General features: G+C 42.0%; 2 protein-coding genes across 2 annotated transcripts in view; both read left to right on the forward strand.

The window, feature by feature from the left end:
- LOC108797351 (keratin, type II cytoskeletal 4-like) overlaps positions 1–24,292 on the forward strand; it is a 203,181-nt gene that overhangs the window by 52,414 nt on the left and 126,475 nt on the right. The window lies entirely within an intron of this gene.
- Positions 7,807–24,292, forward strand: part of LOC108797349 (keratin, type II cytoskeletal 5-like) — a 162,906-nt gene continuing 146,420 nt past the window's right edge. The window contains exons 1-7 of the mRNA XM_018568937.1: positions 7,807–8,302; positions 8,416–8,636; positions 8,853–8,913; positions 10,416–10,511; positions 14,325–14,489; positions 15,472–15,597; positions 17,433–17,657. Coding sequence (XP_018424439.1) covers positions 7,835–8,302; positions 8,416–8,636; positions 8,853–8,913; positions 10,416–10,511; positions 14,325–14,489; positions 15,472–15,597; positions 17,433–17,657 — 1,362 coding nt within the window. The 5' untranslated portion in view covers positions 7,807–7,834. Of the gene's footprint in view, positions 8,303–8,415; positions 8,637–8,852; positions 8,914–10,415; positions 10,512–14,324; positions 14,490–15,471; positions 15,598–17,432 lie in introns of the transcript that reaches the window.

Consider the following 24,292-nt stretch of genomic DNA (forward strand, 5'->3'; position numbering starts at 1 on the left):
ATGTGTGTATATATTATTATTATCATTTTTATTTATTTTATATTCTGATGACGGCCGCTGTAAAAAAAACACCAAAAGACAGAAAGGGCACCTCCCTGAAATGAGACGGGAACCTCCCTGAAATAAGGTTTTGCAGGTTGGGATGTCTGCATATCCTCCCCCCCAGCTTAGCACAGGGGTGTGAAGCGGCCACCTCAGCAAAGCCATCCACCCGAGATAGAGCATCTGCATTACCACGAAGGAGACCTGCCCTATGTTGCACCACAAAAGTAAAAGGTTGTAAGGACAAAAACCACCTTGTGACTCTAGCGTTCTTGTCCTTGTTGGTGTGCATCCATTTTAATTGAGCATGGTCCGTGACCAGGGTAAACTGCCTGCCCAACAAATAGTAACAGAGTGTTTCCAAGGCCCACTTAATAGCTAGACACTCTTTTTCTACTGTGGCATAGCGCTATTCTCGATGTAACAACTTCCAACTCAAATACAGCACAGGGTGTTTCTCACCACCCACATATTGGGACAAAACTGCCCCCTAACCAACCTTCGAGGCATCGGTCTGAAGAAAGAACTCCTTCCTAAAGTCGGGAGCCACAAGCACAGGTTGGGCACAAAGTGCTGCCCGCACACTAGCAAAGGCTTCCTCAACCTCGCAGTTCCACTTTATCGTGTCCGGACTTCTGGCTTTAATAAGGTCAGTGAGTGGAGCGGCCCTTGTAGCGAAGTGAGGAATAAACCCCCGATAGTAGCCTACAATTCCCAAAAAAGCTCTGACCGTTTTTTTCCTCAGTGGTCTGAGCCAGCTCTGTATAGCCCCTACCTTGTTCATTTGAGGTTTAACAAGTCCGCTGCCAACCAGATAACCCAAGTATTTAGCCTCAGCTAAACCCGAGGTGCATTTAGAGGGGTTGGCCATCAGTCCAGCTCTTCTACAAGTATCCAACACTGCCTGCACTTTGTTCAGGTGGCTTTCCCATTCTGGGCTATGAATGATCACGTCATCCAAATATGCAGTTGCATATCCATCAATCTTTGGAAAGTGGCTGGGGCTCCATGGAGGTCAAAAGGCATGATCCTGTACTGAAACAGGCCATCAAGAGTGGCAAAGGCTGCCTTCTCCCGGGCACGCTTTGTTAATGGGATCTGCCAATAACCTTTTGTCAGATCTAAAGTAGTGAACAACCTATCTTTGGCTAGTCGCTCTACAAGTTCATCCGCCCGAGGCATGGGATCGGCGTCAAACTTAGACACCTTATTTAATTCCCTGAAGTCGTTACAGAACCTGATAGATAGATCCATCAGGTTTGGGCATTAGAACAATCGCGCTGGATCATTGGCTGTGAGACTCCTCTATCACTCCAAGCTCAAACATTTTCTTGACTTACGCCCTTACAGCTTCCCCTTTTGTCTCTGGAATGCGGTATGATTTTACCCTTATTGTAACCCCTGGTTCCATAATAACGTCAAGGGGAATTTCTCGGGTTCGGCCCGGGTTGAGAGAGAAGACACCTCAATTTTTCTCAACCAAGCATCTAGCCTACTCTACTTGCTAAGGTGTCAGTAATGAAGAGATTGTCACTGAAGGTCCTGGGGACTGCGGATCAGGCTTTGGGTGACATACTGTGGCTGTGCAGGCCTCTCTAGTCCTCCATGGCTTAAGAAGGTTTATGTGAAACACCGCCTCCCTCTTCCGGCGTCCCAGTTGACTAACCTTATAATATACCAGGGTCACTTTTTCCAAAACGTCATAGGGACCTTGCCACTGTGCTAGAAGTTTGCTATCTGCAGTGGGCACTAAAACCATTACTCTGTCGTCACTTTTAAACTGTCTCACGGTGGCTCTCTGGTCATAGTAAGACTTCTGCATACGCTGGGCTTGTTCCATATGCTGGCGAACAAGAGGAGCAATTTGAGCCATACGCACCTGCATATCTTTGACATACTGGAAGAGATTAGTCCCAGGTACTCCCTGCTCTTCCCAAGTTTCCTTTAGAACGTCCAGTATACCCCTGAGATGCCTACCATATAAAAGCTCAAATGGGAAGAAGCCCATGGCAAACAACAGGTAAGGAAGCGAAAAGTCCAAATCTTTCCCATCCCTGCTAACAACTTTTCTCAACATCCCCTTTAGGGTATGGTTAAACCTTTCCACTAACCTGTCTGTCTGGGGGTGGTACACTGACTTTCTCAGGGTCTGTATGTTAAATAAGTGACACAACTCCCTCATAATACGGGAAACAAATGGTGTCCCCTGATACGTGAGCAATGTCTTTGGTATCCCCACCCGTGTAAATATCTGAACCAATTCTTTTGCAATATTCTTGGCATTAGCCTTGCAAAGTGGGATGGCCTCAGGGTATCTGGTGGCATAGTCGAGGATCACTAGGATGTACTGGTGACCCCGAGCAGTTTTCTCTAAAGGACCCACTAGGTCCATGCCACTCCTCTCAAAAGTCACATTGACTATGGGGAGAGGTATGAGCGAGGCTCTCAACTTCGGTCTCGAAGATGCCAGTTGGCATTCTGGGCAAGAAGCACAATACCTATTAATTACCTCATATACCCCAGGGCAAAAGAACCTCCTAAGTACCCGTTCTTAAGTTTTCTCCACCCCCAAGTGTCCCCCCAGAAGATGAGAGTGGGAGTAATCCAGCACTTTTCGGGTATAAGATGAAGGCACAACCAGTTGTTCAATTTCTTGTCCCCTCATCGGAGGTTACTCTATAAACGATATTGTCTTTGAGGACAAAATAGGGATAGGCCTTTTCTGTTACACCTTCCACCAGTACCCCATTGACCTCTACAACTTTGCTCCTGGCTTCCTGCAGCAGGGGATCACTTGCCCGGTCTTGGCCAAAGCTATTACCAGAAATATCCAGGATGTCTAAATCCTCCTCCTCAACTTCACTAGTTGCCTCTGGGTCAGGTTTTTATTGGCCAACCTCTGCCTCATCTTCAGTCTGTCACGTGACTCCGCCTCTCCTAGACTGTTCCCCACGTTGATTTAACAGGACTTCATTGACGGCCCTAATGAATCTTAGCCTGCTCTCCCTGCGTTCCCGTCTTGTTTTACCTCTTTTTGGGTTAGAGATATACAAGTCAGAATGAATAAAGGGAAAAATTTCCCAGCTCCGCTTCAGGTTCCTTTTATTCTACCATTATAGGGGGTTGTAAAAGAGTGCGGAAGTCAGGGAAATTCCTTCCCATGATAAGGATATGGTAGACGAGGAACTACCACTGCTAAGATCTTTACCAGACTGCCCTGTACTAACACCTCTATTTTGGCAGTAGCATACCGCACAGTACACCAATGAATACACAGTACCCCCATGGTTCTATGCTTCTGAACCCAACAAGGTTTTACAAATTTACTTGCTACTAGAGTCAGGGCACTGCCAGAGTCCACCAGGGCCACTGTCTCTTGTTTTTCCAACAGGACTGGTACTTGAAAGGTATGTTCACCTTCCACCAGGCTTGCTAAACAGATAAGTCCAGAAAAGTCTGAGGAATCTTCCCCTAGTCCCCACTGCATTGGCTCAGGAAGATTAGGGCATCTCGCCCTGACATGTCCTTTAGCGCCACACTCAAAACAAGTTATGGAGTTTCTCCTTGGGCGGTCCTCTTTCCCAGGGTTTTGGCTTCTAGAGTTTGTTTTGGAAAAACGGGCTCTCGATCCAAGTCTGCTTCGGATCCACTCGTCCGGTTTCCTGGTCTCCGGATCTTACCACTCAACCTAGTAAAAGATTGGTCCAAGTCTTTTGCAGACAGATATCGTTCCACTTGTGTGACCATACTATCACAGTCCAGGGGGTTTCCTTGAGTGACCCACTCACGGAGCTCTCTCACGTAATGGTCAAGCACAACCATTTCAATGATCTTTGTAGGAGCTTGAGTCTCGGGTTCGAGTCACTTCCGAGCCAGATTAATTAGGTCAAACATCTGGGATCTGGTAGCTTTCTCTTCTCTAAACCTCCAGTTGTAGGAGTGCTGGGCCCTTACTGTTGCCGTCACCCATAGCTCTGCAGCAGCCTCCTCTTCCAGGTCAAAATAGGCTTTTTGTGCTTCTCCCAGGAGAAACGGTGCAATAATTCCAGCCCACTGTTCTGGAGGCCAGCCATCTCGGGTGGCTGTCCGTTCAAATGCCAGCAAAATAGGTCTCCACATCGTCATCTGGGGACATTTGCTGCAGACAACTGCTTGCGCATATCTAGGTTACCCCCCCTGCTGGTGGGTTAGGAGATCCCTACGCAGTCATCCAGTCCAGGATTTCTTTTAGCATAGCATGGTCTATCTTTTGTGGTTCAGTCACAGCTCCAATCTGCAAAGCCAGGAGCCTGTTGGGCTCTTGTTGCACTGCAGCTGAGGCAGCCACATGTCTGTTAGTCTCTTGCTGCACAGTGACAGCTTGTTTCAGGGCTTTCACAATATCCTCTATTTTCTGTACCTTTAAAGGGTTTCTAAACCCTCATGGTTTTTTTGCATATATCTACTGTTAGCAAGCAGTAGATATATGTAAAAAAAAAATGCTTTAAAAGCGGTTTAAACTTACCCGTCTTCGCCCCGCGCTCCAGTCTGAAAATCTGAAAAGCATCTTGGGACGGGCGCATGCGCAGTTCGGATTTTCGGCCGGGAGACAAGGAGAGACACAAGGTAAGTCTTTGGACGCGTGCACCAGCATGCACACACCGTGGGACAGGAAATGCCAGCAAGGACAGAGGAGTCAGCTCTGGATCAGAGACCCGCAGCAGCGCTGGAGAGAAGGCTGAAAAGGACAGGAAAGAAGAGGAAGATCGGATTAATAGACATCATTTAAGGTAAGTGCTAACACTAACATTGGTTAGTGTTAGTAACACTAAAAAAGTTTTTGGCAGCACACAGTGGGGTTAAGCTCTGCCCCTTAACACCATAGGACACGTGGCATATTAATTAGGATCCCCTCAGCCACACTCCATTCTTTTGGTTATGAAATTACTGTTTTTCTTAGTGACCATTTTTTAACCCTTACTGGCCAATTTCCTGTGGCTTTCCAGGCAGGGTCAGTCTCATCTGTACTGATGGCCCTGGTTTTCTCCTTTAAAGAAAGCATTCCCCCGGGTACGTCTCCCTCTGTTGTCCGGGCCCTACCATGGAGTAAATCATCAACTTGGAAACACATTCTGACATGGCCTTTCCTCACGTTTCATGCTAATGGTTTCCTCCTATAGGACTGTGCCCCTGCTCTGGCCTCCATTTTGTGTACTAGCCTTTGACAGGGAGGGCAAAGGCCTCTTCCTACCTGTCATGCTAAAAGCCAGGTTTTCTCCTCAGGCACTTGCTGACATGATAAAGTAGGAACAGAACAAAGAGAAGTTAAAGTAGAATTAAAGTTTTATTTATTTTTTACATAAGTTACATGCTAACATGCAGTAGATATATGCAAAAACATTTGAAAAATAAAAAAGTTACCAAATAGGTAAATACTTACCTCTGTCACCAGCGCTCACTTCCGTCTGCAGCATCCTGCTTCTCCGAACTGAGCATGCATGCCAGATAGACACCGTGGGACCCGAGGAGCCTGCGCTGGATCTGAGATCGGCACCAGCACTGGAGGGGCTGCTGGAAACTACTGGAAGGAAGAAGATGATCGGATCAAGAGGCATTACTTAAAGTGACATTAAAGTCAAAACATTTTTTACCTCCCTCCACTGTTAATTAAAGTACTTACCTTAAATGATGTTTCTTAATCCGATCTTCTTCATCTTTCCTGTCGTTTTCATCTGTCCCTCCAGTGCTGCTGCGGGTCTCCGATCCAGCGATGACTCCTCTGTCCTTGCTGGCACTTCCTGTCCCATGGTGTCTTACCTTGTGTCTCTCCTCGTCTCCCGGCTGAAAATGTTGAACTGCGCATGCGCCCGCCCCAAGATGCTTTGCGCCAGAGAATTTTCACATTTTCGTACGGGAGCGCGAGCGGAAGACACAGGTAAGTATTAACCTCTGTTAAAGCGTTTTTTGTTTTATTTTACACTTTTTGCATATATCTACTGCTTGCTAACAGAGAGTTTAATTCTACTTTAAACTGAACACCAAGCAGATTTAAAAGACAAAAATAAGTGCAGCTCTGTTTTCATTGATATATAATTCATGTTTTTTTAATGTAGCCAGGAGTATACTGATAGGAGGAGAGAGAATACAGTAAAGGAATCCTGTGGTTTACTCTCCTGTTCCTCTTCCCTTGTCCAATCACAGAACACCTTGTATACTGTGAAAAGAATACAAGGTGTTCTGCAAATGGACAAGGAACGGGAGAGTAAACAACAGGATACAACAGGTAAACACACTGATCATAAAGGAAATGTGGACTTTTCTTGGCTCTAGTCTTAATTTTGTTATCATAATGTATTTTGTTCTCTGGTCCTGTCTCTGCCTCCCAACACCCTCCTGGAAATGTTTAATCAGTTTTTACCCCCTTTGCCCCTTCCTTTCCCGATAGTAGCACATATGAGCACATCTTCAGTCTTTAAAACTATCTGTATGTTTACCTGTTTTAAAGGATTTATGACAAGTTTGCCTTTGCCTTATTCTTCCTTTGGCGTGGGAGGATCCTAAATGCTACAGGGAGTGGCACCTTGTCTTTTTGAACTGCACCCCAACACACTACCAGAATGCATTTGTGTTGCAACGCACTGCAGTACATTATATGTGTTGCAGTTGCTACAATAAAAGCAGCATGCACTACATTGTAGCCTATTCATTTTGAACAAGCTGCTTAATACGATGCATCGCAATACAAGAAAACACGTGGCAATAGAAGAATTATCTTTTCTTATATGCAATGCAAAAACACAGAATAAATACTAAAATGCATCTCTGAAAATGTTTGCAACAGTCCTGGTTGATAATTCCTAACTTTTCTCATTTAATGTCCATCAACATTTGTGCTTCAGTCTCATCTTCATATCATGATACACAGTAAGATAGTTGCCCAGAGTCATCATAATTGCATGCATTGTATGAAAATGTAATTTAATGTATATACATATATGTATATATAAAGTATATATGTAAATTGTGTCTAGTGTTGCACTAACTCTAGTCAACATACTAAATTAAAATAGTCTAGTATAGACTATATTCTAGAATAGGAGGATTGTCTACAGTCCTGATTGAAGTTTGAAATTCATTAGAATAGGAATGACGGCATGCCAGAAAATCATTAAACACTAAAATCTATAAATAAAAATCTTTATACATGCTTTAACATCTGTAAACATAGCGCTAATGATTTCTGAGGCAACCCTTAATTAAAAACTTATGAGTATGTCAACCAGTTTTTTTATATTTTGTTATGCGAGGTGAATATTTATTACAAAATTTTCATAAAAACATATTCTTACTAGTAATGGAATATAGTAAAAAAGAACTATTTGTGGTAAACACCTAGTTTATAACATCTTACAAATGAACTGTCTGAAATTGTGTTGCAACTTTTATTCAGAGACAAGGGCTATACTTGCTTAGTGGCCTATTTCAAAGATAACAAATACTATAAAAAGTTAATAAACCTAAATTACATTAAAGTGGATCATATAAACAAAGCAATTTATATGTCCACAATGTCATTAAGACACTTTAATTTACACACATACTGCATTTAGTTAACAAAAAAGATTGCCCAGTCCCAGATCTGCCAAGCCCAAAACCAAGCCCATGATTGTGGCTAAGGCATAATGATTTTCTCATGAACCAAGCCCTTATCAAACATATAAAAGGCCTATTCTGGTCCTTCACAGGACTTAATTTTAGCCTTCTCTTCCATTCGCTACTGATCATGCACGCTGCCACATCTGGAAGGACCACAATGAGCCACAGCCATTGGTCAGGTGCCACAAAGCCTGGAAAGGCTAGTGCTGGAGGTTCTTGTGGAGCTAAGGGCTTCAGTAGTTGTTCAACTGGTGGAGGGTATGGAAAAGCCAACTATTCTTCTTCTTCTCTGATACGATCAGGAGGGCCTGGAAGTTACTCTGTGCGCCTTGGTGCTGGAAGAAGTAACTATGGCACAAGCAGTCTCTACTGCTCAGGAGGAAGCAAAAGAATTTCCATAGCCACTGGCACCAATGGGGGAATAAGCACAGTGGGCAAAGGATTAAGCTTCAGTGGTGAAAGGTTTCCTCTCTGTCCACGTGGAGGTATCCAAAATGTTACCGTCAACCAAATCCTCCTTCAGCCAGTAAAAGCTGATATTGATCCAAACTTCCAGAAAGTCAGAATACAAGAAAGAGAGCAGATCAAAACTCTCAACAACAAATTTGCAAGCTTCATAGACAAGGTAAGTCAAGTTTCAAATGTTCTTTTCTGTTTAGTGAGGGAAATTATTATCTAAAAATGTTTATAAACTTTGTGTAACCTTACTGACTATTCAGCCCTTTACAACTGTTTTAGGTCAGATTCCTTGAACAACAAAATAAAATTCTGGAAACAAAATGGAAGTTTATGCAAGAACAAAGTAAAAAACTTGCCAACATGAAAGACAACATCAAACCCTTATTTGAAGTATACATTAGCTGCCTTCAAAGACAATTGGATACCACCAAGAATGAAAAATGTCATCTTGAAGGAGATTTGAAGAACATGCAGGATGTTGTAGAAGATTTTAAGGCTAAGTAAGTGAATCTAAACTAATGTTTCAAATCCTGAATGAATAAATAATATTTTTATCATCATGTCAGCTTTCCAGCATTGATTCGGCTGCAACAAATAAACTATTGGCATAATTATCAGGATTATATTAAATATGTTCTGAGATATCTATAATCTTGTATGTGTGAATTAGTTCAATTTGGTGGTTACACAGATTTTATGTTTACCTTTGTTTACAGATATGAAGAAGAGATTAACAAGCGTGCCAATGCTGAAAATGAATTTGTATCTTTGAAAAAGGTATACTTTAGACTGAACTTTAATGTAAAGTAGTGTGTTTGTCTTGTATCTTTTATTATTATTAGGATCAGATGTTTACTGTGAAACTTTCCCACCTGTAATTTTTCCAGCTGGATATTATTTTTTAATAAATCCTATTTTCTACGCAGCAATTCTTGGTTCATTCTAAATGTGAAGTATGAGAAATTGTTAAGAAGTATAACACTATGTCAATGATTAAAATTCGAAGAATAATTTGTCTAAATAGAAATGTGCATGACATCAATAATACATTTATGTTTATTTTATGGACTTGTTGTAAAGGGAAACATTTTCATCATTTGATATTTTCAGATTGGTTAACTAACTGCCTTAGGATTTGTATTTTTGTCCTTCCAGTAGAGACTTGTTTTTTCTGTGCTGCAGTTAAGTTACTCTTTCAGATCTTTTCCCTCCTCAGCCTGTGAATGGACAGTAAAAGAAGATGCAGCAGACAAGCTTGTCTCTCTGTCACTCTGCCCTCTCCTCCTTACAGTATGTCCATTTTTAGCACATAAGCACTACAGTACACCTGATTGGCTACGTGTGCTTCTTCTCCCTCCCCCAATCTGAGTTTTGCTGTACAGGGGATTGCAAGAGACTAATAAAAAGTCTCTAGTAATCTCCTCTTACTTGCATTGCTGCCATTAAAAAATAATAATGATGTATTGGTAAATAAGGGCTACATTAATGTGTGTCCTTTATATCTGCCTGGAGTTGTTTTCTTAAAATATATTAAAAACTGTATTTGCATCAGGGATGGATTTGGTTGAATATAAAGAATAGGTAGTGCATTTAAAGCTATTTCCAAAACATTGCCATTGACAAACTGAATCTAAATGTTTTGTGGGTGTTTATAAATGACATTCGAGGCCCAACCCCAACCCAAGTTTTTATTTATATAGTTCTTGATCTATTGGAGAGATTTTCACTAATTTCTTGTACCTGTGATATCTATACAAGAAATGGTAATGTGAAGTTGTCATTAGGACAAGAAGGCAGAGAACCCAATAATAACATTTTTAAAAGTGTTTCACTCTTTCTACCCCAAAATGAGCTTTGCCCTACATAAGCAAACACAGAGTTGCTCTAAAGTAAACCTCTACTGAGAGATCAATGGAGGCTGCTATTGTTGACCTCTTTATGTGAATGCTAATTCCCGGGTCATGAATGCCGTTCTAAACAAATAACTTGGATCAAGCATGTAAGTTAAAAAGTCAGAGTGAAGTGAGAACGTCTAACTCCAGGTACTGCCCCAGGTTCCATGTTCTTTCTATACAATATTCAATTAAGAAACCATGGCAATAGGTTTTCAGATTTTAAATAAGTTAGTATAGTGTTTTATGGAATCATACATTGATATCTGCATATTGTTCTTTCCATTTCAGTGGCTTTACATGATATATAAATGAACAACATTTAAATATTAAGCATAGGAAAAAAATTTTTTACATGACTTTAATATGCTTTTATACTTTTTTTAGGATGTTGATTGCCTATACATGCAAAAGACTGATCTGGATAGCAAGCAAGATGCCTTGGTGGATGAACTCACTTTCCTGAAGACATTGTTTGATGCGGTATGAAAACCATTATTTTAGTCATTAACTGTCATTAAAGTGCTGATTTATCATTGGCTGGGCTGGATAGGCTGAGATAAAAAGATAAAAACCCCTTTTCATTGCTTGCACATATTGCTAAGTGTGTTTCTGTCAGATTTTACGATAGGAGTTAATTGTAGGGTGTATGAGATGTTCGCTTAATCCCTTAGCCATTTAAATGTAGGCCCATCAAAAACACAACTTTTGTGCAAATGGAAAATTATGCAATAATAAATGTTATCATTTTAGCACGTAGATTAAGAAAACAACTTACCAAATATAAAATACAAACTGTCCTTGGAGGACAATTTATATAAATGTTTATAAAAGGTGGACAGACTTCTGGTCCATTTATGACATATATGTTATTGTTGGGTTTTGTTCATTGTGTGCTTAGCACTTGATAGAAAGTTTGTAGTGAGGCTGCTCTATCAATATGCAAATTCCTATCTTTGTCTTCAAATATTCTGGTTCTTTTTACTAGGTAGGAATGGGTCCCTTCCCCCAGGTTGGTAACTTTGCTGCACTTCTCCGCTGCAGATTGTTAATCTTTAATGTTCAGTTTACATTCTGAGGCCTACAATCGGTCATATACATTACTCTGCCACATTATAAGAGCCAGTTATTTCACATGAGAGAGCTGCAATATTACCAGAAATATCTGCATGGTTCAAGAGTTGCAGCAAACTATTATGCTTAAGAGTATTGCAGATTGCCAGAGCCTGTCCTCTTAGAGAGCTAACAAGTTGAAAGAAGACATATAGATAATATAGACAGAGAACTTTATTAAGTAAGAAATTGCAAAGTGTTAAAGCAGTCTTAAAGTGTATATAAACCCTAGAACAAAAATGTAATATATTGCAGTTTATCATTCCTTAGATGTGGTGGCGGCATTTGTTTTCTTTTTTTAAGACTACAAACATTTTCTGCAAGCACAGCAAAATATCTGTTGATCCTGTCAGAATTCTAGTGTTCTTGTTACTTCCTGTGCACTGAACAGATATCCAAAACATGATATGCTTTCCCAGCTATTTTCGTTGAACTACTAAGCAATGCCTGTCTTTGTAATGTAGCTGAGGAGAGTGGCAGGTGTTTGTTGCTCTAGTCAGGAGAGCAGCCTAGAGTGACAAAGCTTCTTCTCGCTAGAAACAGTACGGTGAGAGAGCATTGTCACCCTAGGACAAAAGTGTGTCATTGGCAGACTCAACAGGTAAAAATAAAGAAAACCAGCCCGAAAAAAGGAAACTAATGCTGCCACCCCATCTAAGAACTGGTAAGCTGCAATATGTAAGTTTGTTGTTTTTGAATTTAGATACACTTTAATCACTTGCAGCGGGTTTATGTAAATGTATGTCTTCCTCTGGAAGTGGTTATACCAAGAACACGGCTGCTGCAGCTTGGTACCATTTTTAACAGCCGGCGATTTCTGTTTAAATACAAGCAATCCGGCTTCTATACAGGCACCGGATCGCTTGTACGGTTCGGTGCCGTGTCCCCCTCTCCCACCGACGGTGCTGCCGTCACCTTCCCGGGCTCCACTATCCCCCGTGTGAGCCTGGAACCAGTGTGAGGAGTCTCCCCTGATAGATCGGAGGAGAGATCCCCAGCTTTCAGCCACAGATCTCTCCACCGATCACTGGACCGGGAAGTGATGAGCATTACATTACATCCAGTGTCACTGTGCACATTCTCTGGCTCCTAGAGCCAGAGAAATGACAAGTTCAGAGAGTTTTTACCCCATGTGTGGCGCTCGGTAAGGTGGGATGAGTGGTGGTACTTGGTGGGTACCACGTTCGTGAATGGAGCGTGGGGGAATTTTTAAGGAGAGAGTTTGAAGGAGGGGGGTTAGGGGGTGGGGGTTGGGGATTTTTGAATTTTGTAGAAAAAATGGGAGCGTCTTTTTTGCTCTGCAGGTGTGCAGCTTCCGTGGTGTTCGGACCGTGGTGTCCAACAGGTGTACTAAAGGAAACAAAAATTGGAGAACGAGAGCGCCACTACCTGGCGCAATAAATGTGGTGAGGCCTGGTGAGAGGGGTAAGTGATGTACTCACATATGGTAGGTGGATCATTCGCTTTTGGGACGGCCGTCAGATGGAATGGAGCAGTTGCGGGTGACGGTCCTTCTTGGGATGGGTGGCGTAGTGGTGTGACACAAAAACAAAAGCCCACATCCATCGTTGAGAGCCAGCTTTCACTTTCCTTCCGGTGAGTTACAAAATCTCTCCTTTCTTGTGCTCACCTCCCTCATCTTACCTTCCTGTTTTTGTGTCACACCACTACGCCACCCATCCCAAGAAGGACCGTCTCCCGCAACTGCTCCATTCCATCTGACGGCCATCCCAAAAGCGAATGATCCACCTACCATAGGTGAGTACATCACTTACCACTCTCACCAGGCCTCACTACATTTATTGCGCCAGGTAGTGCCGCTTCTTTTCTCCAATTTTTGTTTCCTTTAGAGCCAGAGAAAGAAGCTGAAGCTTCTTTGGGGTCCCAAGGTGACATTAGGGGTCTGATTAGGACCTGTCACATTATATTTGCCAAAAAAATTTTTTTTTAAAATGTAAAAGTCCACCCACCCCCACGTGTACGCACATACAACGCAAACACGCGCCGGATGCGCCTACCTGCAAAACCAAAAATTGTGCCACATAAGTTACATATTATCACAAGTGTCAGAGTGAGAACAATAACACTAGGCCCATCAAGCACTAAACTGATGAGCTGTAAAAGCGTTTAAAGCGTTGCCTATGGGAAATGTTGGTTATTATAGTTTTTTGCGGTTTCACGGACGCACACAATTTTAAGGATGACATGTTTGTTTTCTAATTACCAGGCATGACCCCATCTTTTATATTTTACCAAAAAAATGGGCATCATATTCTGTTTCTGTGCACTAAATTTAATTTTAGTGTATTTTATCCTAAAAATAATTGTTTGATAAATATTTGCGCAAATACTGTGCAACATACAAAATTGCAACTAGCATCTTTTTTATTCTACAGGGCCTCTGCTTTCAGAAAATATATATTGTTTGGGGGTCTGAAGCTGTTTTCTAGCCAAAAATTCAGATTTATGTTTATACAAATGTAAGAAATTGCTCTGTGCAGCAAGTGGTTAAGAGGCCTCTCACACTTTGTGAGTGCTAATGCCACTGCTATGTATGCCAAACAGCAATTAGCAGTCCAAGCATCTCTCTTAAGGTGCCCATACACTGCACGATTCTCGAACGAGAATCGCGGGAAATCCCGCGATCGTACGAGAATCGTGCAGTGTGAATGAAGACGTGCAACCGTTTATACTGTACGGTCGCACGTCTTTTGTCTAAGGAGCATGCTAGAAAACCAGCCGAAAATCTTACGATTTTCGGCTGGTTTGAATGATGCTCGGGAGGCAAATGCCGAACAGGCCGGTGTGCGCGTGCCTGTTCAGCATTGCGGTCATCAGAAGCCCGCCCCTCAGGGGGGCGGTCTTGCGATGATCTCAAGTACGATCTGCCTGTCCAAGATGGGCAGATCGTAGGTTTTTTAAATTACTTTACAAGCATCGCAAGACTACTGTCTTGCGATGCTTGTAAAGTGTATGGCCACCTATATGTGTGCCATTTGCAATTAGTAGCTTAAGTATCTCTGCCATCTGGGCCCATTGCGGTTAGTTTGTCGGGTTTCTCTACCATGTGTCCTATACTAATAGATATCTTAAGTAGTGATGGACTGTTGGGGGGCAGGTGCTTTGTTATCCAGAGCATTGAGCTCAGCAGTTGTAACACATTCTTACACTTGCTCCTTACAGGAAGTGGCTGAAATGCAAGCACGAATTTCTAACACCAATGTTATCTTGACTATGGACAACAACCGCGACCTTGATTTGGATGGAGTTGTTGCTGAGGCTGAAGCTCAGTATGAGGAGATTGCAGCCAGGAGCAGAACGGAAGCTGAATCCAACTATGCTAGACAAGTAAGTGATCAGCAATAAATACATTGATATCGTTTCTAATTGGTTACTTTGTAACATTGCTTGGGTATTCTTAAACTTGTTCCCAAACTTTGCACATTTAAGGATTTACATATTCTACAAGCAGTAAAAATCAATTTAACACAAGCCTTCATTCACCTGTAATGTACCTGTTTCATTCACCTTCATGCACCTGTAAGATTGTTCAAAGTTAACAACAGGGGCACTGAAATCAAAGCTCCTTTCCCCTTACTTTGTATGGAGAGCAGACTCCAAGCAACCTGTCTGCCCTCTGATGTAAACACACAGCAGTTGCTTGTAAGCTGCTAAAAGAAAAAATACTGAAACCAGACTGCAGCTACAGAGGACAGTGATGGCTTTTAAAAAAAGTTGTCTTCCTGTTTAATACGAATAAGTTCCACCAGATTACAATAATCATTATTTTTGTAGGATTGATCATCGACTGATATCTCGATAGATCAAATGACTTTACCAAATAAAAAAATAATTTCATATTTTCAGCCCCTTGTATTGCTTTATTAATTTTCATAGTACAGTTTGATATCTATTGTTTACACACACCTTCATCCTTCAAAACATTCAAGTATAAAGTAATCAAGAACTGTTTTTCTTATACATTTTGCAATGTGTGGAAGAGATTTAACCATGATCAGATGTTACTATCAGTGTTCCTATTTGGGTAATTTTCACTCACTTTCTCTCCCAATGACCAAACAGGTACTCATTGTTGCTGTCCATGTGCTGTTTAAGTCCTGACAGATGCTGTAAACATTTCCCACTCTGTCCAAAATAAAAAAGACCATAGTTCTACATTATTTTATGTAATTTACATTCATGTAGTAGAACATATTTTTCTGTTTTATGACATGATATAGTCTATAATATACCATTTTAATTATTGCTTAGTTTATGATAAATAGTACACTTTGTCTTAAATATCAAACTGTTTGCACGTTCTTGACAGTTCCAGCAGCTCAAAGACACATTGGGACAACATGGGGACAATCTGCGCGATCATAGGAATGAGATTCAGGAACTGAACAGCATGATTAAAAGACTGCATGGAGAAATCGACTGTGTAAAGAAACAGGTAAGGCCTTTCTTGCTGTACACATCTTGTTTCGTGTTACTGCAGGTCTGAAATGACCAGAACTCCTGGATGAACACTTGATATTCCGCTAGCTAATAATCACTTAATTTTCACATCCTGCTAAATTTCTTAACTGAACTTCAAGCAGATATAAAAATGCAGTTTAATTTGGTTGTGTATTGATTACAAATTTCAAAAGTAGACTAGCATTAACCACCTGCTGTCCGGCCATTGTAATTAAACGGCCGGACAGCGGCTTCTTGAATGCGGGTGGGCGTTTTTAAACGTCCCATCCCGCCCCGCTCGTGTCCGCCGCTAAGCGGCGCGCACAAGCGGGAAATCAGCTTTGAATGTAAACAGCCAGCAATGGCTGTTTACATACAAGCGTTCGGGCGTCTGTAGAGACGCCCGATCGCTTGTAATATTCGTGTGGGTGTGCGTTGCAGCCGCTGTTGCAGCGCTGCTGGCGATCCCGAGCTCCGCTGTGCCCGGTGCGAGCCCGGGACCAGCACAGCAGCTCTGCAGCCGGAGATCTTCGGAATGCAGGAAGTGATGTGTATTACATCACTTCCGCATTCCTCTGTCACTCTCCGGTACAGAAACTGGAGAGAAGCTGGTGAAGCAGGTGCTTGCTTCATCAGCTTCTCTGGGGGTCCCAAGGTGAGATTAGGGGTCCTAAAGACCCCTGATGTCTTCATAAAGAGGACCTGACACTGAAAATTGGCTATCACATAGGGAGCTTGTTAGTCCCCTATGTGATAGCAATAAAGCTAAGTGAAAAAAAAAGGTTTAAAAGAATTAGTTAAAAAAAATATATAAAAAAATTAAAAGTCACATATAAAGGTAATAAAAAAATAGAAAATGTATTTTTTAAGTCCCCCGCCCCCCACATACACATGCAAACATGCATCGAGTGCGTCTACGTGCGGAAACGACGATTGCATCCATTACACGCACATGTTACATATTGCTGCAAACGTTGCCGTGAGAGCAATAATTTTAGGGCCATCAATCACTGATAACACTAAACTGATGAGCGGTCAAAGCTTTTAAAGCATCGGCTCTGGCAAATTTTGGGTATGGTAGTTTTTGCGAGTTTGCGGGCGCACGCAATTTTAATGCTTGACATGTTTGGTGTCTATTTACCTGACGTGACCCCGTCTCTTATATTTTGCCAAAAATTTGGGTAATAATAATTGTTTTATAACATAAAGTAGGGAAAACTGTTTTTTTTCCCAACATTTTCGGTACTTTTTTCATTATAAAAAAATAAAAACCCCAGTGGTGATTAAATACCACCAAAAGAAAGCTCTATCTGTCCCCAAAAAATGGTATAAAAATCATTTCAGTACAGCGTTGCATGACGGTAAAAATGTCAGTAAAAGTACCGCAGCTCTGAATACTGAAATATGGCCTGGACAGGAAGGGGGTGTAAACACCCCGGTCAGCAAGTGGTTAAACTGTGAATTTGTCTTTGCTTCAATCTACAGCAATTTCCTTCAAAGTAGCAATCACAATGAGAGAGAGAGAGGCATCACTCCGAGACATCCATTGCTTTATTGCTTTGCTAACGCTGTAAACATGCTTACCAGATCAGACATAGGCTGGGGCCCGGACAAGGCTGCATTATATATCTGTAAAGTATTTTACAGGTAGCTACAGGACTTGACTGTGCTTTCCACCAGTAGCCCCCAAGGGTCCATGGATCCAAGTGATCATTTTTAAAAATGTCAAGAAGCTTACCGTAGGTTTAGAGAATTTAAAAAATGACACATTTGTTCTTCTAATAGATTTAGAACTATGCCCACTGTTTAAAGTATCATTATTTTCTACAGATTTGTGCACTAGAGACAGCAATTTCTGATGCTGAAGGGCGAGGGGAGGTTGCTCTGAAAGATGCCAAAGCGAAATTATCTGAACTGGAAGCTGCTCTACAGAAAGCCAAAGAAGATCTTGCAGTTCAGCTACGCAACTACCAGGAACTCCTTAATGTGAAAATGGCCTTGGATCTTGAGATTGCCACCTACAGGAAACTTCTGGAGGGAGAAGAATGCAGGTAGGTGCTGTAATACTGGCCTTGAAAAGAAGCAACTTACATCAAACTTGTCTTGCACCATTTAAGAAAGCTTTAATAGTGTATTTACAATTTGAGTCTGATTTTCTAAGGTCTTCAAAGCAGATGTTTCATCATGAAAAAGGGACAGACTCCATGAGATTCCCTACACATAAAATTAGGAAGCAATGGATGTTATTTTACTATGTATTCTGATTGTTAAAATGGTTAAAAGAGGTGGGGAGGACCATTTTTTAACTTGTAGTTTAGGTGGATGTGTACCAGTTCACCAGGAAGGCGACCTCTTCTTTATGGTCCCTTTGTTCTGTGCCTCACTTCCACCTCCAGCATCCCTCTATACTACTGTTTTCCCCATCTTCAGGATCCCCCCTCCCACCCACTGCCTTCTAACACCCTTCTCAGTCTCCAACATCCCTTCCATAATGTGCCTTATCTCCATCCCCACTTTTTTCCTATTTTTTCTTAATACTTTGATTTTAGGCATTATAGTCTTTGCTCTGATTTGAATGATCCTGTGAGCTAATGGCTAGGGACTCGATAGGTAGCATTTTGTTTCAGTATACACATGGCTGGGTGGGGCCTTTTTATACTTATCAAGAGCTGTATTTCTAAAATGGTCCTGCATTCACTATTATGATCTATTCTTCTCATTGAAGCAGTCAAAATGATAAAGCAATCTTGCCGATATTTTGCTTTTTCACCTAAAAAATCTTTTAATCAAATGTTAAAATCTCAATGAAAGAAACTTCCAGGTGTAAGTGGTGCCTAAAACGTCACTTGATGAATTTTGCGATATCACATATCATGAAAACAAATACATAGTACTGCAGCTTGATGCCTCAGTCATCACCTACATAAAAGTGTACTTTAGACTTGACACTCTCGATAGATAACTTTTGATTGCAGTAATGACTGTAATTTACAAAACCTTGTTTTTTACAAAAAAAACATTACTCATATGAATTTGTTAGGCTAGCGGGTTTAATACAATTTATGGCACTAACACTGTTTTATTTATTGCAGGATTCATGGAGAAGTTGACAACAACGTTACAATGTGTAAGTTTAGCTATAAACAGAAATATACTTTATAAGCCTTGAACCTGAAGATTAATCTGTTTATATTTGCCTTCTTTTGTCCCTCCTTTCCCCCCCTACATCAACTTGCCAATTAAATAAAAATAAAAAACAACTTTCCATTTTCATTACATAAATAATTTTAGACCCAGTGATGAATGTTGAGTTGAATACTAAGGCAGGGCATTGTGATGTTTCCAGTACAGCACTGCAGACAGATCATGGCTGGTGGAAGGAGCCAGCAGGGTGCTGTGCTGAAAACTTCACAATGCACTGCCTGAGTATTCAACTCAAGAGACCTCAGCCCTGATGCAAGCTCCTTTGGGAGGAGTTATGCATGCAGACTGCCCTACATAATTTCCACATATGATGCTAAATAATTTAAGGTATTTCATGAAACACAGAGGGGAAAAAAACCTGATAGGAATGTAACCATATCCTTAGAAATACTCTATGGTAAATGAAAACATGAAAGTAGAATTTCACAATGTAAGAATGAGAATTTCGTAGCAGATGTACAGACCCTGGATCATTTGAAAGGGGGAGTCCACACCAAATTGTCATTTCAGTTTTGCCAAGATGCCAGCAGCTTACCTATCACCAGCTTTATATAGATCTCTTGGAGATTCTGTGGGAGCAATCTCTGCACCTAAGTGCTAGGCTCCAAGGACTCACCATTATCATTATAAGGGGTCTTGCTTTCTTGGCTTTTATTAATGTTACAGTGAAAACTGATATTTATTTTTTTGTGGGGGATGGTGGTATATTGACTCAAATGTTGACTGCTTGTACCTGTTGACCTGGAACAACCCATGTGAGTTCTCCCAAAATAAAAGTTTTGGTTTTGGGTGGCGCTGATCTTTAAAGAAATTGTAGCTGCAGGGCTTGCTGTCTCAAGATTACTGGGATTCCATTACTACGAGGGGTAAACCAGGGATCTCCAGTGGGATGATCCCATAAGCAGAGTATACATGATAATCCAGGGATTACTTCAATTTCCCTTGATCTGTTCTCTTCAGTTTATCTGTTTCAGTAAGTTTTAATTGAAAGAGTTTATCAGCAACATTAAACACAAACACAAAAGATCAGAGGTACATGCATCATACAGAATAAAACTCTGAATAAGAACACAAGTTACAATGTACAACAGTATACAGATATTCAAATATTTGTCTGCAGCAGCCTAGGCCCAGCTAGTCAGCTACACAAATTGTATACTGCTAAAAAGGGTATGGGGTGGCTGTGTAAACTAGTTTTCTGATCTTAATTGAAAAATGGAAACAGGAATCGGTTTATTTTTTTAATTTATTTTATTTATAGGTATACATGCCTTTTCCAGGTAAAATGCCATTTTAGGGTTGTTGTAAATGTTTTTTCTTTATAAGTGGTTTGTTTTTCCTTTGCAGCTGTCTATAGCAGTGCTGGGAAGGTTGCCATTCCTAGTTTGAGTTGTGTTGCAGGATCCTGCAGTGTCCCGAGGAGCAGTGCAGCTGGAGGTAGGAATGCAATGTGATTTGCTGTGGACTTTCCTACCAATTTAATTTCTGTCACTTCCACCAAGGTCTTTATTATTAACTATCTGTATATCTTTACAGCTGGGTATAGCAGCATCCTGAAGTCAAGCAATAATGGCGCTTCTGGTTGTGGAACAGGAACGTGCAACATCAATAGCAAAGTAGCTAATGCCACAGGAGGCATAACATCACTTATGTCATCAACTCGCAGCAAGAGGGCATATTAAAGCAATATAAATACCTTTAGTAGCTGTGCCAATCTGTTGCTCCAAAAGCTACTTTATTACTGAAAGCTGCTTTGCATGAAGCTTTGATAATACGTGCGGGAAAGATTTGGTACTGTTTTCTGTTCTTTAGCCTTGGCAATCTAAAATGACATAATTATCACTCAGATGAATAGTATGTCCTTCATCTTGCACTATTTAAACTAACTGTACTGTACTTGTATGTACTGTGTCTTGTAACTGTGTACCTATAATTCAATAAACTGCATGATAAAGTCATAATGCTATTTTGTTTAACTTAAAATACAACTATATTGACTTGTTAACAGTAACACGTTAAGGTCTCTGAGCAAGACCATGAGTCCAACCTTCCTGACACAGGATTAAAAACCTGACAGAAATTTTAAGCCTTTCCCATTTTTTGAAAAAATGGGGGATCATGTTGAATTTGTAAAGCTTTGTAAGTTTTATATCACACACAGCTATGACATACATGCTTTTTCCTAGTCATTAGTCCTTGACTAGTAACTTAATAGTACTTCTGATGGAACTAGACAGGGTGATTACCTTCTATCTGCTGACTTCAGTCAGCTAGGGAACAGTTCATTACACTGGCTAAAATGTCTGCAGTCATGTACTTTGGTGGCCATCTTTGACAATTCTGATTCCTGATTAAATATACGGTAGGTTTTCCTGATTTGTAATCTGTAAAGATTAGGCTGCTGGAGAGATGTGTCCACACCATGTGCTGATATGCCCATGATATTGGACTCTATCTATCCTTTTTTTAGGAGATCATTTTATGATCAAAAATATGGCCCTGACTAGTGGACCTCAACGCCTACCATTCCATTGTTTATGAACATTGCAGGCATTTGAGCCAGCCCTTACATTGTATAAATTTGGACCCCCTCAGCCACACTCCATTATTTTTTCCTGTCCTCGCCATGGCATATGGTTATAGAATTACTGAACTTTCTTCGTGACCATTTTTTTAACCCTGACTGGACAATTTCCTGTGGCTTTCCAGGCAGGGTCAGTCTCCCGCTGGTGTCTGGTCCCTACCATGGAGGAAATCTCCAACTTGGAAGCACATTCTGACATGGCCTTTCCTCACCTTTCATGCTAATGGTCTCCTCCTATAGGGCTGTGCCCCCCGCTCTAGCCTCCATCTTGTGTCCACTGTTCGCGCAGGCTGCTGTATGCCTGCACATGCACAGTTAAGATTATTTCCGCGCACGCACGACAGAGGCATTTTCTCGTACCCTTTTCCAATGTGGCAGCAAAAAGTTTCCCAGCACACTCACCAGCCAGCATGCAAAAAAACTTGTCTCACCGCCAGGGGCGTAACTAGAAATCACAGGGCCCCATAGCAAAATTGTGTATGTTGCTCCATGATTTCTAGTTATACCCCTTGCAGAGCCCACTCGAGATCCTACCTAAGGGTGAACTTGCAGAGCCCACCATAGACTCTCTATGGTGGGCTATGCAGGGTCACCCTCAGGTGGGCTGGTCGCACTCCTTACCTGTCCGCCTCCTCTTCCTCTACGGTCGCTGATGGGCCCTGCCTCCTCCTCCGTCGCCGGGCCCGCCTCCTTCTTCATCACCTGGGCTTGCCTCCTCCCCTGCTGCCGACCACGGGCACCGCCTCCTCCTCCACTGCCGCTGCTGGCTCTCATTGACTCTGTGGAGAGGAACGCACTGCTGCACAGATTACTGTCAGTGATCTGAACAGCGGTGTGTTCGTCTTCAGCCGCCAGTGAAAGCCACCAGCAGAGGATCCCATAGTGACCCAGGCGGCCCACACAGCATCTGGATGGGCCCCACTGTGCTGCGGGGCCCCTAGGCGGCCGCCGTGTTTCGCTATGGTGTTTGTTACGCCACTACTCACCGCTAAGGTTAAAAACAGAGGTTTAGATACATGTCTGCAGAAAATGTGAAAGCCGCACAGCTGCGCCAAGCACCTCTATATAGTGCGGTCCTAACTCTAAACTATGAGAGTCTCCATCTTGGAGCACATGTGGCAAAAGATCAACTTGGGTGCAGGTTTGTCAGGAGGAAGCCCAACCTCCCTTAAAGGCACAGGGACTCACAAAGGACCCCGCACATCACAACGGCAGCTGAGACCCCCTATGCGTCACTGCACCAAATCAAGGCAGAGGTGCATTGGCGCGGCTGTTCGGCTTTCACATTTTCTGTAGAAGACGTGTATCTAAACCTCTGTTTTTAACCTTAGCGGTGAGACAAGTTTTTTTGCATGCTGGCTGGTGAGTGTGCTGGAAAACTCTTTGCTGTTACTGTTTAAAGCCAATCCATGTGCACCTTGCTGTAAAGCTGGTAACAAATTGATGAGTGCGTTTGCCATTTGTTTTGCTTTTCCAATGTGGGGCTGGTACGGCCACTGGCAGTCTGTGCATGCTCCGGCAGCAGGAACTAACCTTTGACAGGAAGGGCAAAGGCCACTTCCTCCCTGTCATGTTTTTGCCCTCAGCTTTTGCCCTCAGCTTTTGCCCTCAGGCAGTCTCTGACTGCATGTTTTGCTGCCACACCACTTACTATCTGCTCAGAGCCCTACATACTCCCCACCCGATAACAGTAAGTTTCTCTTCATTTCCTTCTTGTGCTTTTTTTCCCCTTGTGTTCCTCTACTCATGTTTCTCTGTATGTCCTAGCCATGTCAGATAATGCTGCCAGGAAAGACACCTCATCACATACAGGTAAGGGTGTGGTAAGTAAAAAAAAAAAAAAAGAGACATGAGATGTGTTACTATCAACAGTGTTATGATATCTGCAGCCCTCCTCTCAAAGAGTGGCCCAGGTCCCACCGCTCCAGGCAACTATACCCTTCACCCAGGAGTCACTGCTCAAGGAGAAGAAGTAGCTTTCACCAAAGAGGTCACTCCTCTGACTCAGGTTTCGCATCATGACCGCCATCAGCCAAACAAAAAAGTTTGCTGGGCCTGCGGTAACCAGGCCTTACCTGACAAACTAGTCTGTCAATCATGCCTGTCAGAAACAATTCATGACCCTTTGCCTCCATCCGTTGACATGCTAACATTTATCAGGCAATCAGTAAAAGAATGTCTGAAATAATTTAGTTTTAGAAACATCAGAGGCAGAAAATGTAGAGGAATCTGATAATACAGAGCTAACCTGCCCATCCGGCTTTGATTTTAGCCTTGTAGAGCCATTTATCTTGGCTGTGAAGGAAGCCACTGAATGGGAGGACCCCATAGAAGAGCGAGCAAAAATGAGGAAATATTTCCCACATCTGAAGAAAGACTCTGGAACCTTTCCTAGTATGGAGGAAATAAAGAATATAGTGCTAGGCGAATGGAAACGGCTGGAGAAAAAAAAACGGGTTTGAACAATTGTTTATCAAAACTATATCATCCAAAGCAGTGTTTCTCAGCCTGTGTAACCTCAGGACCCACATTTGGTCATTAAGTCGTGACCCAAGTCGCACTGCAGTGGAACGTGCGGCATTCCGGCACCTTGCGTTCCGGTGTGGGCGATCGAACTGTGGTGTGGAGGTTTCCTCTACATACCTGTGCACAGGTGAGCTGGGATGGCTCCGTCCCTGTCTCTGTGTGTCTGTATAATATAGATGTACCTTGTGGGGTAGGTGCGATTGTGTGGTACACTGTGTTAATTGCACGGGCTGTGCTATTAACGCACTGCATTAGTGTGAACGGGCCCTCAAAAACACTGATAGACACACACAACCACAGACACAATCTCACACACTCACAGACATTCTCACACATACATACACACTTCAAAAAATATATATATATATTTTTTTTT

This window comes from Nanorana parkeri, unplaced genomic scaffold (assembly GCF_000935625.1).
Source record: "Nanorana parkeri isolate BGI_ZX_2015 unplaced genomic scaffold, ASM93562v1 scaffold1262, whole genome shotgun sequence".
Lineage (NCBI taxonomy): Eukaryota > Metazoa > Chordata > Amphibia > Anura > Dicroglossidae > Nanorana > Nanorana parkeri.